Source organism: Muscardinus avellanarius (assembly GCF_963383645.1).
Source record: "Muscardinus avellanarius genome assembly, chromosome: 3".
NCBI classification, from domain to species: Eukaryota; Metazoa; Chordata; class Mammalia; order Rodentia; family Gliridae; genus Muscardinus; species Muscardinus avellanarius.
Genome location: NC_137788.1, coordinates 26,133,605 through 26,152,137, shown reverse-complemented (window position 1 = coordinate 26,152,137; position 18,533 = coordinate 26,133,605). Strand labels below are relative to the sequence as shown.

At 47.5% G+C, this 18,533-nt stretch overlaps 1 protein-coding gene across 1 annotated transcript in view; it reads right to left on the bottom strand.

Moving 5' to 3' along the window:
- HDAC1 (histone deacetylase 1) overlaps positions 1 to 10,860 on the bottom strand; it is a gene marked incomplete at both ends in the record, with an annotated part of 41,469 nt that extends 30,609 nt beyond the window's left edge. The window contains one exon of the mRNA XM_080692062.1: positions 10,812 to 10,860. Within this exon, the coding sequence (XP_080548188.1) occupies positions 10,812 to 10,860 (49 nt within the window). The remainder of the gene's footprint in view (positions 1 to 10,811) is intronic.
- Positions 10,861 to 18,533: the final 7,673 nt, after the last annotated feature.

The window sequence follows — 18,533 nt, the reverse complement described above, 5'->3', positions numbered from 1 at the left end:
TACTGGGGATGGAACCCAGGGGCATTCTACCTCTGAGCTACACCTCCAGCTCTATTTCTATTCTTTATTTTGAAACAGGGTCTCACTGAGTTGCAAAGGGCCTCACTAAATTGCTGAAACTAGTCACAAACCTCCTATCTCAGCCTTCCAAGTACTGGGATTCAAACTTGCGCCACCATACCTGGTTCCTTTTTATTTATTTTTTTACAGTACTGTGGATGGAACGAACCCAGGGGCATTCTACCTCCGAGCTACACCCCAAGCCCTATTTTTAATTCTTTATTTAGAAACAGATTCTCACAAATCTTAAGTGAGGCAAAGGGCCTCACTTAAGTAGCTGAGGCTGTTCGAGAACCCAGATCCTCCTGTCTCAGCCTCCCAAATGTTGGGATTACAGGCATGTACCACCATGCCCGCATTTTTTTTTTCCCCCAGTTCTGGGTATAGAACCCAGGGACATCCAACCTCTGAGCTACACCCCCTGCCTTTTTTTTTTTTTTTTTTTTTTTTTTTTGGTGATACTGGGGATGGAACCCAGGGGCCTTCTAACTCCGGGCTATACTCCCAGACCTATTTTATATTTTATTTGGAAACAGGGTCTCTTAAACCAGCTGAGGCTGGCTTCGAACCTGTGCAATCCTCCTGTCTCAGCCTCCCAAGTGTGGGGATTACAAGCGTGCGCCACCACATCCAGCTTCCCTGCCCTATTTTTTCTTTGTTTTAATTTGAAACAGGGTCTCACTAAGTAGCTGAGGCTGTCCGCGAACTGTGATCCTCCGGTCCAGCCTTTCGAATGCTGGGATTACAAGCATGCGCCACCACGCCCGGCTATTTTTTATTCTATATTTTGAAACAGTTTCACTTGAGTTGCAAAGGACCTAAGTACCTGAGACTGGCCAAGAACACAGAGCTTCCTGTCTCTTCCTCCCAAATGCTGGGATTATGAAAGTGCACCAACATGCTCGACTCACTTTTGGGGTTTTTTTAATTTTTTTTTTTTTTTTTTTTTTTTGGTGGTACTAGAGATGGAACCCAGGGGCCTTCAACCTCCAGGCTACACTCCCAGACCTATTTTCATATTTTTATTTGGAAACAGGGTCTCTTAAGCCAGCTGAGGCTGGCTTCGAACCTGCGCGATCCTCCTGTCTCAGCCTCCCAAGCGCAGGTCATTACAAGCGTGTGCCACCATGCCCGGCTTTTATTCTTTATTTTGAAACAGGGTCTCACTGAATTCCAGAGGGCCTCACTAAGTAGCTGAGGCTGTCTGTGAACCGCAATCCTGTCTCAGCCTCCCAAATGCTGGGATCACAAGCACGCACCACCACACAGGGCTTTTCTTTTTTTGTTTTGGTGGTACTGGGGGTGGAACCCAGAGGCTTTTGACCTCCGAGCTACTCCCCCTGCCCAATTTTATATTCTTTATTTTGAAACAGGGTCTCACTGACTTGCAGAGGGTCTCACTAAGTAGCTGAGGCTGTCCGCAAACCGCGATCCTCCAGTCTCAGCCTCCCAAATGCTGGGATTACAAGCGTGCGCCACCACGCCCGGCTTCCCTTTTTATTTTTGAAACAGGGTTTCACTAAAAGGCTGAGGGTCAAGCCGGGCGTGGTGGCTCACAGGCTTGTAATCTCAGCATTTGGGAGGCTGAGACAGGAGGACTGCAGTTCACAGACAGCCTCAGCTACTACTTAGTGAGGTCCTTCGTCACTCAGTGAGACCGTTTCAAAATAAATAATAAAAAATAGGGCTGGGGGTGTAGTTTGGAGGTGAATGCCCCTGGGTTCCATCCCCGGTACTGCAAAAAAAAAATTTAATTAATTAATAAAATAAAATAAAAAATAAAGAATGAAAAATAAGGCTGGGGATGTAGCTACGGAGGTAGAATGCCCCTGGGTTCCATCCCCAGTACCATAAAAACAACAACAAAAAGATTCCAACACCAGCACCTGCCCTCCCCACTCTCATAAAAACAAATCCTGTCTTATTTCATCTTTTTGCTTCTTTCTGCAATACTGGGGATTGAACGCAGAGGCATTCTACCTCTGAGCTACACTCTCAGCCCTTTTTATTAATTTGTTTTATTTTCTTGTTATACTGAAGATGGAACCCAGGGGTATTCTACATCCAAGCTACACCCCCAGTCCTATTTTTTTTTTTTTTTTTTTTTTGCGGGTCTGGGATGGAACCCAGGGGCATTCGACCTCCGAGCTACACCCCCTGCCCTAGTTTTTTTTATTTATTTTGACACTGGGTCTCACTGAGTTGCAGAGGGCCTCCTTAAGTTGCTAAGGCTATCCTCAAACCTGCCATTCTCCTCTCTCAGTCTCTCATGTATTAAGATTACAGGCGTACACCGCCACACCAGACTTTTACTTCATCTTGACAACTCCTTCAACTTTCCCCCCATCTTCCTCCCTGAAACTTACCGACATCTGAAACTTTTCCTTGCACTTTCACCTCACCACAAAGGAAATTCTGTTAAGAGTCTACCTGTTTTTGTTTGTTTTTGGTGTATGTGTGTGGTGCTGGGGTGGAACCCAGGGATTTCTACCTTACCTCCAGGCTACATCCTCAACCCTTTTTTAAAAACTTGGAAACATGGTCTAAGTTGCTGAGAGGCTCACTCAGTTGCTAAGGCCGACTCCCCAACCTGCTATCCTCCTGTCTCAGCCTCCCAAGTACTGGGATTACGGCACACGCCACCACACTCGGCCTCTACCTAGGTTCTGGTTTCTATCTCACCTAGTCTCTGCTGGACCCTCCATCACCACGAATACCTTTCCTGCATCTTCAACTTCTCCCTCTTCTAGCTATTTTCCATAATAATTTGAATATGCTCAACTCTTAGTCACTACCTCTCCCCTCTATTAGTAGCCCTTTCTCTTCCTCACAGATTCTTTTTTAAAAGTTTCAAGCACTGGGCATGGTAGCATTTACCTGTAATCCCAGTACTTTGAAGGCTGAGACAAGAGGATAGGAGAACCAAAGCCAGTTTCAGCAACTTCGTGAGCCCCTCTGCAACTTAACAAGACTCTGTTTCCAAAAAATAAAGAAATAAGGCTAGTGGTGTTAACTCAGAGATAGATAGAAAGTAGTAGCTGAGGCTGTCCTTGAATCATGATCCTCCTGTCTCAGCCTCCCAAATGCTAGGACTACAAGTGTGTGCCACCATGCCTGGCATGTCCTGGTTTTGGGACTCATTACCATAAAAAAAAAAAAAAATAAAGAGCAGGGCCGGACGTGGTGGCGCACGCTTGTAATCCCTGCGCTTGGGAGGCTGAGACAGGAGGATCACACGGGTTCGAAGCCAGCCTCAGCTACTTAGTGAGGCTCTCAGCAACTTAGTGAGACCCTGTTTCCAAATAAAATATAAAAAAAGGTCTGGGAGAATAGCCCAGAGGTAGAAAGCCTCTGGGTTCCACCCCCAGTACCACCAAAATAAAATAAAATAAAATAGGTCTGGGAGTGTAGCCCAAAGGCAGAAGGGCTTCCAGGAACCCAAGTACCACCAAAAAAAAAAAAAAAAAAAAAAAAAAAAAAAAAAAAAGCCAGGCGTGGTGGCACATGCACTTGTAATCCCAGCATTCCGGAGGCTAAGACTGGAGGATCGTGGTTTGCGGACAGCCTCAGCTACTTAGTGAGGCACTCTGCAGCTTAGTGAGACCCTGTTTCAAAATAAAGAATAAAAAAAATAGGGCAGGGGTGTAGCTCGGAGGTCAAATGCCCCTGGGTTTCCATCCCCAGACCCGCAAAAAAAAAAAAAAAAGTTTTCAACCTGAAGTCCCTGTGTCACCTATCCATTCATTCCTGAATTTACTGCAACCTAGCTTCTGTCCAACCCCCACCGACACTTACCCACTCCCTCCCTCCCTGTCTTAAGTAACTCAACACTTTCTAGCTCACTTACTTCTCTGGCCACTACCTCTGTATTCCTTTTTTTTTTTTTTTTGAGGATTTAAAGTTTATTAAAAAGATAGAAATACAGAAAATAGAAATACAGAAAATAGTTACAGCCCCATGCCAAAATGGCACGGAGGGAGGGTAGTCTGAGCCAATTCACCACCCCCCTACCTCTGTATTCTTTAACATTTAAACAAATTCTTATTGAGAGCCTACTATGAACTAGGCACTGTTTGGGGTCTGGGGGCTTAGAAGTAAATAAGGCATGATCCCTTTCCTCAAGGAGTTACTTACTGCAAGAAATGTGACCAGCCTAATGGCCAATTTCAATACACAGTGAAAAGCATTATGACAGGATTACACATCATAAGGACTATGAGACTTTCCCTCAGTCCAAATCATTAGAATCACAGCCTGGAAGCCAGGTGTGGTGGCCTATTCCTATAAATCCAGTACTTGAGAGGCTGTGACAGGACTGCAGGTTTGAGGACAGCCTCGGCAATTTAGCAAAACCCTGTTTCAAAATAAAAGAGGTCTGGCAGTGTAGCTCAGAAGCAGAATGTCCCTGGATTAAATCCATAGTAACAAAAAATAAATACATAACAAAACAAAATAAAAAAAACAAATGGTAAACCCAAGCAGTCAAATGCTTACTGGGTGCCTCTGGATGGATGTCCTCTAAACATCTGAATAGGGTTGTTTGTCTGTATGGTGCTGGGATGACACCCAGGGCCTCACGTATGCTAGGCAAATGCTCTACTACTGAACCACATCCCCAGCCCCAGCCCAGCTCTTTTTTTGTCCTGTGGATTGAACTCAGGGGCATTCCACCTCTGAGATATACCCTTAGCCCTATTTTATTTTACTTTGAAACAAGGTCTCACTAAGTTGCTAAGGCCTCACTAAATTACTGAGGCTATCTTCAAACCTGTGATCCTCCTGCCTCAGCCTCCCAAGTACTGGGATTGCAGAAATGCACCACCACGCTAAGTTCCCAAGTCCTTTTTTTTTTTTTCCTTCCTTCCTTCCTTCCTTCCTTCCTTCCTTCCTTCCTTCCTTCCTCCCTTCCTTCCTTCTTTTTTTTGTGGTGCTGGGAGATTGAACCCAGGGGCATTCTACCTCCAAGCTATACCCCCCAGGCTTTTTTTTTTTTTTTTTTGGTGGTACTGGGGTGGAACCCAGAGGCTTTCTACCTCCGGGCTATAATCCCAGACCTATTTTATATTTTATTTGGAAACAGGGTCTCACTAAGTTGTTGAGCGCCTCACTAAGTAGCTGAGGCTGGCTTCAAACCTGTGTGATCCCCGTTGCAGCCTCCCAAGTGCGGAGATTACAAGCGTGCGCCACCACACCCGGCTCCCAGGCTTATTTTTTAAACTTTATTTTGAAACAGGGGTTAAGTTGTTGAGGGCCTCACTAAGTAGCTGAGGCTATCCACAAACCATGATCCTCCTGTCCAGCCTCCCAAGTATTGAGATTATAAGCTTGCGCCACCACACCTGGCTTTCCAGCCCTTTCTTTCTTTCTTTCTTTCTTTTTTTTTGGTGTGTGTGTGTGGTACTTGGGGATGGAACCAAGGGGCATTCTACCTCAGAGCCACACCCCCAGCCCTATTTTTTATTCTTTATTTTGAAACAGGGTCTCACTAAGTAGCTGAGGCTGTCTGGGAACCGGGATCCTCCTAAATGCTGGACTACAAGTATGCATCACCACGCCCAGCTTCAATTCTTTCATTTATTTTTTTGTGGTACTGAGAATTGAACCCAGATGCCTTTTACCTCTGAACACACCCTCAGCCCAATTTTATGTATGTATGTATGTATGTATGTATGTATGTATGTATTTAGTGGGGCTGAAGATTGAACCCACGGGCATTCTACCTCCGAGCTACACTCCCAGCCCTATTTTTTTATTTATTTATTTTTTTTGTGGTACTGGGGTTCCTGGAAGCCCTTCTACCTCTGGGCTACACTCCCAGACCTATTTTTACATTTTCATTTTGGAAACAGGGTCTCCTAAGCCAGCGCGCGCGGCTGGCTTCAAACCTGCGCGATCCTCCTGTCTCTGCCTCCCAAGTGCAATCCTCCTGTCTCTGCCTCCCAAGTGCGGGGATTACACGCGTGGGCCACCACGCCCGGCTTTATTCTTTATTTTGAAAAGGTCTCATTAAGTTACAGAGGGCCTCATTAACCAATTTTTTTTTTTTTTTTTTGGTGGTACTGGGGTTCCTGGAAGCCCTTCTACCTCCGGGCTACACTCCCAGACCTATTTTTTATATATATTTTTTATTTGGAAACAGGGTCTCTTAAGCCGGCACGTCTGGCTTTGAACCTGCGCGATCCTCCTGTCTCCGCCTCCGAAGCATGGGGATTACAAGCATGCGCCACCACGCCCGGCTCAATTTTATTTTTTGGAAAACAGGGTCTTGCTAAATTGTTGAGGCGGGTCTTGAACCCTCAATCTTCCTATCTCACCTCCCAAGTCCTGGGATTACACCTGGTTCTCCTCAACCTTTTTAACAGGGCTTGCTAATTTCTCAGGCTGTCCTCTAACTTGCAATCCTCCTGCTCTGTCTCTTGAGTAACTAGGATGACTGTAGTACACCACCACGTATAGTTCCTTTTCAGAAATAAAAAGCAGAGCCGGGTGTGGTGACGCACGCTTGTAATCCTAGCGCTTGGGAGGCTGAGACAGGAGGATCGCACAGGTTCGAAGCCAGCCTCAGATACACTTAGTGAGGCTCTCAGCAACTTAGTGAGACCCTGTTTCCAAATAAAATATAAAATAGGTCTGGGAGTATAGACCAGAGGTAGAAGAGCCCCTGAGTTCCACCCCCAGTAACACACACACACACACACACACACACACACACACACACACACACAAAGAAATAAAAAGCAGGGTGTGGTAGTACTTGCTTGTAATCCCAGTACTCAGGAGCTTGAGACAGGAGAACTGGAGGCTCACAGCCAGTTTCAAAATAAAGAAGTGCCAGACATGGTGGTGCATGCTTGTAATCCTAAAACTTGGGAGGCTGAGACGGGAGGATCACAGGTTAGTGAGGCCCTCTGCAACTTAGTGAGACCCAGTTTCAAAATAAAGAATAAGCCGGGCGTGGTAGCGCATACCTGTAATCCTGGTACTTTGGAGGCTAGGACAGGAGGATCACAGGGTTCATGGCCAGCCTCAGTTACATAGTGAGGTCCTCCACAATTAGTGAGTACTGGGATTACAGGGGCGCTCCACCACAACTAGTTGGCCTTCTGCAATTTAGTAAAACACTGTCTCAAAAAAAAAAAAAAAAAAAAAAAAAAAAACTGGGTTGGGGGGTATAGCTCAAAGGTAGAATGCTGCTGGGTCAAACCCAATGCACAGAATTTTTTTTTTCTTGGTGGTACTGGGGTTCCTGGAAACCCTTCTACCTCTGGGCTACACTCCCAGACCTATTTTTTATACTTTTTATTTGGAAACAGGGTCTCCTAAGCCAGCACACGCGATCCTCCTGTCTCTGCCTCCCAAAAGCGGGGATTACAAGCGTGCACCACCACGCCCGGCTAAATAAATCAAATTTTAAAATTAAAAATAAGCAGAACTGAAGCCAAGTGTGGTAGTACATGCTTGTAATCCCCGCTTTTGGGAGGCTGAAACAGGAGGACTGCTGTTCAAGGGGAGCCTCAGCTATTTAGTGAGGCCCTTTGCGACTCAGTGAGACCCTGCCTCAAAATAAATAAAAGTAGGGCTGGGGAGCCGGTAGTGGTGGCGCACCCACGCTTATAAATCCCCGCACTTGGGAGGCTGAGACAGGAGGATCGCGCAGGTTCAAAGCCAACCTCAGCTACTTAGGGAGGCTCTCAGCAACTTAGTGAGACCCTGTTTCCAAACAAAATATAAAATAGGTCTGGGAGTATAGCCCAGAGGTAGAAAGCCCCTCCTGGGTACCACCAAAAAAAAAAAAAAAAAAAAAGAAAGAAAGTAAAAAAGTAGGGCTGGGGGTGTAGCTTGGAAGTAGAATGCCCTGGGTTCCATTACAAGTAATGCAGAAAGAAAATAAATAAATAAATAAATAAGCAGAGCTAGGCATGGTGGCACATGCTTGTAATCCCAGGCTTTAGGACGATGAGACAGGAGGATCGTGATTCAAAGACAGCCTCATGTACTTAGTGAGGCCCTTTGCAACTCGGTGAGATGTTGCTTCAAAATAAAGAATAAAAAATAGGGCTGGGCGTGGTGGTGCACGCTTGTAATCCCTGCGCTTGGAAAGCAGAGACAAGAGGATCGCGCAGGTTAGAAGCCAGCTGCGTGCGCTAGCTTAGGAGACCCTGTTTAAAAATAATAATAATAAAAAATAGGGCAGGTAGTGAAGCTCGAAGGTAGAATGCTCCTGGGTTCCATCCCCATGACTAAAAATAAATAAATAAGTCAGAGCCAGGTATGGTAACACATGCTTGTAATCCCAGTACTTGGGAAACTGAGACAGAAGGATCTGGGTTCGTGGCCAGCCTATGCTACTTAGTGAGACTGTTTCAAAATAAAGAATAAAAACTCGGGCTGGAGGTATAGCTCAGAGCTGGAATGCCCCTGGGTTCAATCCCCAGCACCACAAAAATAAATAAATAAATAAGTCGGGCCTGTTGGCATAGTCTTGTAATCACAGTACTTGGGAGGCTGAGACAGGAGAACCACAGGTTTGTTGTGGCCAGCCTCAGCTACTTAGGGAGGCCCTGTTTCAAAAATAAAAAAATAAGCTGGGCCTGGGCGTGGTGGCGCATGCTTGTAATCCCGGCTTGGGAGGCGGAGACAGGAGGATCACGCTGGTTTCAGAGCCAGCCTCACTGGCTTAAGAGACCCTGTTTCCAAAAAAAAAAAAAAAAAAAAATAGGTCTGGGAGTGTAGCTCAGAGATAGAAAGGCTTCCAGGAACCCCAGTACCGCAAAAAAAAAAAAGAATAAAATATAAGCTCAGAGGTAGATCCCTACCAACATTAGTTTCTGTCCAGAGTGATATTTCTGAGCTGATGATGGCACTAACCTGTATACAACTTCAATGACTCACAAGTGTCCTCAGAATAAAGCCCTGCTGTTTTGAGATAGCAGGCCAAGCCCTTCATAATCTGGTCTCTGCTTCTCCAGCCTCGACACTTGCAGCCCTTTCCTCTGTCCTGTTCCCCACCTTCTTCACGAGGCCCCCAATCAAGACTCGCAAGTCTGTACAAATACCTACTGGTTTTCAAAGGTGTTGCCTGTAAGCTTGAAGTTACCTTGCCTTCCTTGCGCCTGGCTAATAACTCCTGTTCTTCAGGTCCTCAGTGAGGCGACACTTCTTTCCCTGACCCCTCAGGCTGGGGCAGGTTCTTTCTCCTCTGCACTCTCACACTGAGCTCCCCGCACCACCCCAGCACCCAGTGCTCCTGGCCCTGGCCAGCAAGCTCCCTTTCCCCCTTCACACTGTGAGCTGATATGAGAGGTGTGCTTGGATGAGCCCCCGCCCCTCAAGGCTGCCTAGAACACAGTAAGCTGCCCCACAGAACTGTGCTGAATGAAAAGTCTGTTTTAAAAAGTTGCACCTCGCCAGGCGTGGTGGCGCACGCTTGTAATCCCCGCGCTTGGGAGGCTGAGACAGGAGGATCACACAGGTTCGAAGCCAGACTCAGCTACTTAGGCTCTGAGCAACTTAGTGAGACCCTGTTTCCAAATGAAGTATAAAATAGGTCTGGGAGTATAGCCTGGAGGTAGAAAGCCTCTGGGTTCCACCCCTAGTACCATCAAAAAAAAAAAAAAAAAGTTGCACCTCAGTGGGGCAAGGTGGCACATCTTATAATCCCAGTACTTGGGAGGTGGGACAGGAGGTCGAAAGTTCCCAGCCAGCCTTAGCTACTTAGTGAGGCCCTCTGCAACTTAGTGAGACCCTGTTTCAAAAAAAAAAGGTGGGGGAAATGGGGGTGTAGCTCGGAGGTAGAATGCTCCTGGACCAATCCCCAGCATGGAAAAAAAAGAAAAAAGTTGCGCCTCAGCAGAGTGTGGTGGCTAATGCCTGTAACTCCTGTACTTGGGAGGCTGGAACAGGATAGCAGGTTCGAGGATAGCCTCAGCAAGGAGCGAGACTATCATCAACCTAGCGAGACCCTGTTCCCAAATATGAAATAAAATCGGGCTGGGGGGTGTAGCTCTAAGGTAGTATGCCTCTGGGTTCAATTCTCAGTACCACACACAAAAAAAAGTTTACACCTCTTTTTCCAACCTGGGGGCCCCACTTCCCAGCAGCAACTGCAGGCCCTGCTCAGAGCCTGGGGGTGGAGAGGCGGGTGGACAGTCCAGCAGGGCTCGCACCAAAAAAAGAAGAGGAAGGCATGGGACAGTGAGGGTCCCTGGTGTTCCCAGCGGGAAGACCGATCCTTGCAATCCATCAATCCATCGGACTCCGCCTGCCCCTCAGCCTCAGCCTCCCCTCCAGGAGTCCCGCTCAAACACTCCCTACTTCAGACGCCTTTTGCATCTCCCCTCCAGGATTACCTCGGGCTACCCGCACACGACCCCTGTCAGCCTCAGCCTCTCCCCTCAGCCTCGACCTCCCTCCAGCCTCCCCCCTCAGCCTCGACCTCCCTCTCAGCCTTCCCCCTCAGCCTCGACCTCCCTCTCTCGGCCTCCCCCCTCAGCCTCGACCTCCCTCTCTCGGCCTCCCCCCTCAGCCTCGACCTCCCTCTCTCAGCCTCCCCCCTCAGCTTCGACCTCCCTCTCAGCCGCCCCCAAGCCTCGACCTCCTTCTCCCAGCCTCCCCCCTCCGCCTCGCCCTCCCTCTCTCAGCCTCCTCCCTCTGCCCTTCCCAACGCCCAGCCTCCCCGCTCAGACCTCCTCGGCCCGCTTCGCCCGGCCGGGCCGGCCCCGCCCCGCCCCCGGCGCCAGGACGGTGCTCACCGTCGTAGTAGTAACAGACTTTCCTCCTGGTGCCCTGAGTCTGCGCCATCTTGCTGCCTCCCGTCCCTCCCGTCAGTCGGTCCGTCCGCCCTCCCGCCCGCGGCTCCGCGCAGCGTCCAACCAGGGGGCGGGGCGTCCTCCAGCCGCCCCGCCCGCCCCTCCCCGGCTCACCTATGGCCGCGCAGCCCGGGCACCGCTCCAGCCAATCAGCTCGCGCGGAGCCGGCCCGGAACTCGGCTGGGGGCACGGGCAGCCCGGGAGGCCGCCCAGGGCCCCTGGGCCTGTACCACGGCCCGCGGCGGGGGGACGCCCGGGACCGTACCATCAGTCCCGGGGGAGGCCGGTGGGAAGCGCGCTTTGGGGTCGGAGGCCAACCTTCTAATTTTTGGAGAGTAGACCGAGGGCTGCAGAGGAAAAATGACTTGCACAAGGCCACTCGGCTAATGCCTAGGTTGAACCTGGATTAAGACATTGGAGGAGGGAGAAATAAGACGAGAAAGGGAAAGTAAACTTGGTTTCTCAAGGCCCCCCGCATAGTTGCTCCTTGCTGCAGCTCTGGTGGAGGCTCGACCCCTCTCACAGACTCACAGATTCTCAGACTCTCAGGCCTTTGTCAGTTCCCACCACGGGGCAGTTTATCATTCCATTCAACGTTCACTTATACAGGTTGTTTTGGGCAGGATGGGGGTGAAACTCAGGGTCTTAAGCGTGCAAGGCAAGCCTTCTATCACTGAACTTCAACTCCGGCCCATTAGTACTTTTATATTTGTTTTTTTTTTTTTTTTTTTTTGGTTTTGAGAAGGTTGATACTGGGGATTAAACCCAGGGACATTCTACCTCTGAGCTATACTCCCAGCCCAATTTTATCGTTTGTTTACAAAAGAAACCGGGTCTCATTAAGCTGTGGAGGGCCTCACTAAGTTTCTAGGCTGGCCTCCAAACCCCATGCACCAGTCTCAGCCTCTCAAGTACTGGGATTACAAATTTAGGACTTCCAATGTTAAAAAAGCGTTTCAGCTATTCAGCTACATCCCCAGCCTTCTTGCTATTTTATTTTGAGACAAGTTCTTGTCACATTGTCCCAGCTGGCTTCAACACTGAGATACTTACGCCTCAACTTCTCAAGTAGCTGGGATTGCAGGCGTGTACCACCACATCCCACCATTTTACAGATATTTTGTTTTTGTTTATGTTTTGTGTGTAGTATGGGGATTGAGCCTGGGGCGTTCTACCTCCAAGCTGTACCTCCAGTCCTTTTTTTTTTTTTTTTCGTTGTTTTTGTTTTGAAACAGTCTTACTAGGTTGCTGGGAGTCTCACAACAGTGCTGAGGCTGTGATCCTCCTGTCTCAGCCTCCCAAATACTGGGATTATAGGTTTGCACCACTGAGGAGATAGAAGGGAAATAGGCAGATAGGGAAAAGGCCTCGGTAGAAAAAAAGTTAATTTCCTGAGTTTCCTGAGGGGCGACAAATACCTGAAATTACAAAGACTCAGAGATAAGAAGGCCAGAACTTCACAAAGCCATCTGTTTACTAATCAACAAACCCAGGAGCCAGCACAGAGCAAGTGGACACTCCTACTGAATGAAAGGAGATGAGACCCTTCAAAGGACTTGCAAATACCCTATGCAAATCCTGAGAGCTGCTTCCTAGAATTCCCAAAAGTCACCCTAACCAAAAGCAGACTTGCAAGCGGTCAGGCCATGCCTGACCAGCTGACAAATTGGGGACTTTCCCTCTCTTGACTCCCTCCCCTTTTGGGGAGCTATTCTCTCTCTCACAGGTCTTGTTGGCCCTGAGAGAAGGCAGAGTGCATCTGAGGGCACATGGCTCGGGCAACTCTCGAGTAGTGACCTGAAGGCCTCTGCTGGACATCAAGGCTGGCCAGGCCCCTAGGGGTGACCTGTACTTCGTCTGGCAGATCGCGTGGACTCTGGGAGAAAGTAGTTTGCAACTGACGGGCACTTGGCTCGGGCGACACTCGGGTAGTGACCCTGAAGGCAGCTACTGGACCCCAGAGTTCCGACCGCCCCTTTGGGGTGTTCGGCCACTTTTCTCTATTCCCTTCTGGCAGATCGCGCGGACTCTGGAAGAAAGCAGCCTGCACCTGAAGGCAATTCGGCTTGGGCTACTCTCAAGTATTGTCCTGAAGGCAGCTGCTGGACCCAGAGTTCCAGCCCCTTTTGGGGTGTTCAGCCATCCTCCCCCCATTCCCTGCTGCTTCCAATAAACCTTTTACTCCCCTTCCTGAGGTCTGCGGGTTCACCGTAGGCCGGGTTTTCTCTCAAGAAACCCCCATTTCACCATTTTACCACCATGCCCAAGGTGTACTGATATATATATATATATATATATATATATATATATATATATATATATTGTGTGTGTGTGTGGTACTGGGGGTGGAACCCAGGGGCTTTTCTACCTCTGGGCTATACTCCCAGACCTATTTTATATTTTATTTGGAAACTGGGTCTCACTAGGTTGCTGAGAGCCTCACTCACTGAATGGTAGCTGAGGCTGGTTTTGAACCTGCGCGACCCTCCTGTCTCAGCCTCCCAAGCACAGGGATTACAAGCTTGCTCCACCACGCCCGGCTGTACTGATATTTTGAATGCCTACTCTGCACAGAAGCACTGTAAGAAAGTGGCAGAGCTGGGCGTGGTGGTGCACGCTTGTAACCCCAGCGCTTGGGAGGCTGAGACAGGAGGATCACACAGATTCAAAGCCAGTTTAGGCCGGGCGTGGTGTGGCGCTCGTTTGTAATCCCCGCACTTAGGAGGCGGAAACAGGAGGATCCAGCTGGTTCTGAGCCAGCCTCTCTGGTTTAAGAGACCCTGTTTCCAAATAAAAAAAATATTTAAAAAATAGGTCTGGGAGTGTTGCCCGGAGGTAGAAGGGCTTCCAGGAACCCCAGTACCACCAAAAAAAACCGAAAAAACAAAGCCAGCCTCAGCTCCTTAGTGAAGCTCTCAGCAACTTAGTGAGACCCTGTTTCCAAATAAAGTATAAAATAGGTCTGGGAGTATAGCCCAGAGGTAGAAAACCCCACCACCCAGTACCACCCCCGCCAAAAAAAGTGGCAGAAATCAGTCTTTCATTTATTTGTTTGTTTTGGTACTGGGGATTGAACCTAGGGGGATTCAGCCTCCCAGCTACACCCTCAGCCCAGCCTGTGTGTGTGTGTGTGTGTGTGTGTGTGTGTGTGTGTGTGTGTGTGTGACTGGGTGCTCTATCTCAGTGCTATACCCCCAGCCCTATTTTATTTTTTATTTGGACACAGGGTCTCACTAGGTTGATAAGAGCCTCACTACGTTGCTCTGGCTGTCCTCAAACCTGTATTCCTCCAATCACAGCCTCCCAAGTACTGAGATTACAGGCATGCTCCACCCTTCCCAGAATGAAGAGTCTTTAGAAAGGAGGAAATGAGCCGGGAGTGGCAGAACATGCTTGTAATCCATTACTTTGGGAGGCTGAGACTGGAGGATCACCGGTTCCTGGCCAGCCTCAGCTAGTTAGTGAGGCCCCCTGCAATTTAGTGAGGCCCTGTTTCAAAAAGAAGAATTAAAGCTGGGCGTGGTGGCACACACTTGGAATCTAAGCATTTGGGAAGCTGAGACGGGAGGATCAGAAGATAGGAGGATCACAGTTTGCGGACAGCCTCAGATACTTAGTGAGATTCCTTGCAACTCAGTGAGACCCTGTTTGAAAATGAAGAATAAAAAATAGGGCTGGGAGCCGGGCGTGGTAGCACACGCTTGTAATCCCAGCATTTGGGAGGCCAAGACTGGAGGATTATGGTTTGTGGACAGCCTCAGCTACTTAGTGAGGCCCTCCGCAACTTAGACCCTGTTTCAAAATAAAGAATAAGCCAGGCGTGGTAGCGCATGCTTGTAATCCCTGCGCTTGGGAGGTGGAGGCAGGAGGATCGCGCTGGTTCGAAGCCAGCAATGCTGGCTTAAGAGATCCTGTTTCCAAATAAAAATATAAAAATAGGTCTGGGAGTGTAGCCCGGAGGTAGAAGGGCTTCCAGGAACCCCAGTACCACAAGATAAAATAAAATAAAATAGCCGGGCGTGGTGGCGCACGCTTGTAATCCCCGCGCTTGGGAAGCAGAGACAGGAGGATCATGCAGGTTCGAAGCCAGCCGCACGTGCTGGCTTAGGAGACCCTGTTTCCAAATAAAAATGTAAAAATAGGTCTGGGAGTGTAGCCCGGAGGTAGAAGGGCTTCCAGGAACCCCAGTACCACCAAAAATAAATAAATAAATAAATAAATAAATAAATAAATAAATAAATAAAATAAAGAATAAAAAATATGTCAGGGGGTGTAGCTTGGAGGTTGAATGCCCCTGGGTTCCATCCCCAGACCTGAAAAAAAAAAAAAATAGGGCTGGGGATATAGCTCAGAGGTTTCTACCACTGAGTTTCATCCTTGATACTGAAAAAAAGAAAAAAGAAAAAGAAAAGAAGAATTAAAAATAGGGCTGGGGATGTAGCTCAGAGGTACAATGCCCCTGAGTTCAATCCCCAAGACTAAAAAAAAAAAAAAAAAAAAAAAGGAGGAAATGGAGGTGGGTGTGGTGGAGCATATTTATAATCCCAGTATTTGGGTGGTTGAGATAGGAGGATTGCAGGTTGAAGATAGCCTCAGCAAGTAATGAGATTCTCTTTAACCTAGTGAGACCCTTTTTCAAAAAAAAAAAAAAAAAAGTTGGGCGTGGTGGTACAAGTTTGTAATCCCAGTACTTGGGCAGCTGAGACAGGAGAATTAGGCAGGTTTGAAGCCAGCCTCAGCTACTCAGTGAGGTCCTCTGAAACTTAGTGAGATCTTGTTTCAAAAATAAAGAATAAAAAAATAGGACTTGGAGTATAGCTCAGAGGTAGAATACCCCTGGGTTTGATCCCCAATCCTGAAAAATAAATAAACAAATCAATAAATCAATAAATCAATCTGCTGGTGTACCTTGGAGCTGGACTGGAAAGCCCTTGGGTTCAAGGCCAGTGCAGTGGTACACACCTATAATCCCAGTACTTGGGAAGCTGAGACAGAAAGATTGCAGTGGTATTTCTGGTTTGTTGTTTTTTTTTTCTGATGTGGGGGGGGGTGGTTCTGTGTTTGCGGTACAGGGGATTTAACCCAGGGACATTCTACCACCCAGCCCGATTTTCTTATTCTTTATTTTGAAACAGGGTCTCACTAAGTTGCAGAAGGCCTCACTCAGCTGAGGCTGGCTGTGAACCCAGATTCTCCTGTTTCAGCCTCCCAAGTACTGGGATTACAAGTGTTCACCACCACGCCTGGTTAGGAAGATTGCAGGTTTGATAACCTTAACAATTTTTTTTTTTTTTTTTTTTTTTTTTTTTTGCGGGTCTGGGAGTGGAACCCAGGGGCATTCTACCTCTGAGCTACACCCCCTGCCCTATTTTTTATTCTTTATTTTGAAACCGGGTCTCACTGAGTTGCAGAGGGCCTCACTAAGTAGCTGAGGTTGTCCGCGAACCGCGATCCTCCTGTCTCAGCCTCCCGAATGCTGGGATTACAAGCGTGTGCCACCACGCCCGGCCTGATAACCTTAACAATTTAGCAAGACTCTCAGCAACCTAGCAAGACCCTGTTTTCAAATAAAAAACAAAATGGGCTGAGGGTATAGCTAGAAGGTAAAATGTCCCTGGGTTTAATCCCTAGTACCAAAAGCAAAACAAAACAAAAAAGCTACAGTAACTTTAATATTTAGTAAACACTTTCTAACCATCAAACCTTGTGCTAATTTAGCTACTTACCTGTGGTCCTACTATCAATAAAATACATTCTTATGGAACTGGGTGTGGTGGTGCTTACTTGTAGTCCCAATACTTGGGAGGCCAAGACAGAGAGGATCACAAGTTTGAGGCCAGCCTAACTACTTAGTGAGGCCCTGCTTCAAAGTAAAAAATAAGCCAGGCTACTTAATGATGCTCTCAACAACTTAGTGAGACCCTGTTTCCAAATAAAATATAAAATAGGTCTGGATCCAGCCGGGTGTGGTGGCACACGTTTGTAATCCCAGCATTTGGGAGGCTGAGACAGATCTCGATTCGCGGCCAGCCTCAGCTACTTAGTGAAGCCCTCTGTAACTCAGTGAGACCCTATTTCAAAATAAAGAGTAAAGCGGGCGTGGTGGCGCGTGCTTGTAATCCCCGCGCTTGGGAGGCTGAGACAGGAGGCTCACGCAGGTTCAAAAGCAGCCTTAGCTGGTTTAAGAGAGAGACGCTGTTTCCAAATAAAATATAAAATAGGTCTGAGAGTGTAGCCCGGAGGTAGAAGGCCCCTGGATTCCATCCCCAGTACCACCAAAAAAAAAAAAAAAAAAAAAAAAAAGTAAAAAATTGGGCTGGGGTGTAGCTCAGAGATAGAATGTTCCTGGGTTCCAACACCAGTACCCCCACAAAAAAAGTAGGTGTGGGAGTATAGCCTGGAGGTAGAAAACTCCTAGACAGCCAGTCTTAGTGGCACACTCTTGTAATTCCAGCGCTTGGGAGGCTGAGACAGGAGGATCACACAGGTTTTAAGCCAGCCTCAGCTACTGAGTAAGGCTCTCAGCAACTCAGTGAAACCCTGTTTCTGGGAGTATAGCCCAGAGGTAGAAAAGCCCCTGGGTTCCACCCCTAGTACCACCAAAAATAAATAAATAAATAAATAAATAAATAAATAATAAACAAATAAGATAAAAAATAAACTGGACCTGGTGGCACACACTTGTAATCCCAGCGTTTAGGAGGCTGGAGGATTATAGTTCTCAGACAGCCTCAGCTACTACTTTTGAGGCCCTTTGCAAATCAGTGAGATCCTGTTTAAAAAAATAAAGAATAAGCTGGGCGTGGTGGCGCACGCTCATAATCCCAGCATTCGGGAGGCTGAGACCAGAGGATCGCAGTTCGCAGACAGCTTCAGCTAGTGAGGCCCTCTGCAATTCAGTGAGACCCGGTTTCAAAATAAAAAATAAAAAATAGGACAGGGGGTGTAGCTCAGAGGTCGAATGCCCCTGGGTTCCATCCCCAGACCCGGAAAGAAAGAAAGAAAGAAAGAAAGAAAGAAAGAAAGAAAGAAAGAAAGAAAGAAAGAAAGAAAGAAAGGAAGGAAGGAAGGAAGGAGAGAGAAAGAAAGAAAGAAAGAAAGAAAGAAAGAAAGAAAGAAAGAAAGAAAGGAAGGAAGAAAGAAAAAATAGAGCTGGGGGTGTAGCTCAGAAGTAGAATGCCTCTGGGTTCCATCTCCAGTACTGCAATAAATAAATAAATAAATAAATAAGCAAGCAAGCCAGGTGTGGTGGTGCACGCTTGTAATCCCAGCGCTTGGTAGGCTGAGACAGGAGGATCACACAGATTTAAAGGCAGCCTCAGCTACTTAGTGAGGCTCTTAGCAACTTAGTGAGGCCCTGTTGCCAAATAAATTTAAAAAAATAGGTCTGGGGATATAGCCTGGAGGTAGGAAAGCCCCTGGGTTCCACCCCTAGTACCACAATAAAAAATATAAAATAAAATAAGGAAATAAATATTAGGGCTGGAGTGTAACTCAGAGGTAGAATGTTCCTGGATTCAATCCCCAGTATTGCCAATAAACAACAACAAAATAAAAATATTAAGAGGGCTAGTGGTATAGCTCAGTGGTAGAATGCTCCTGGGTTCAATCCTCAGTATAACATGTGCATGTACACACACACACACACACACACACACACACACA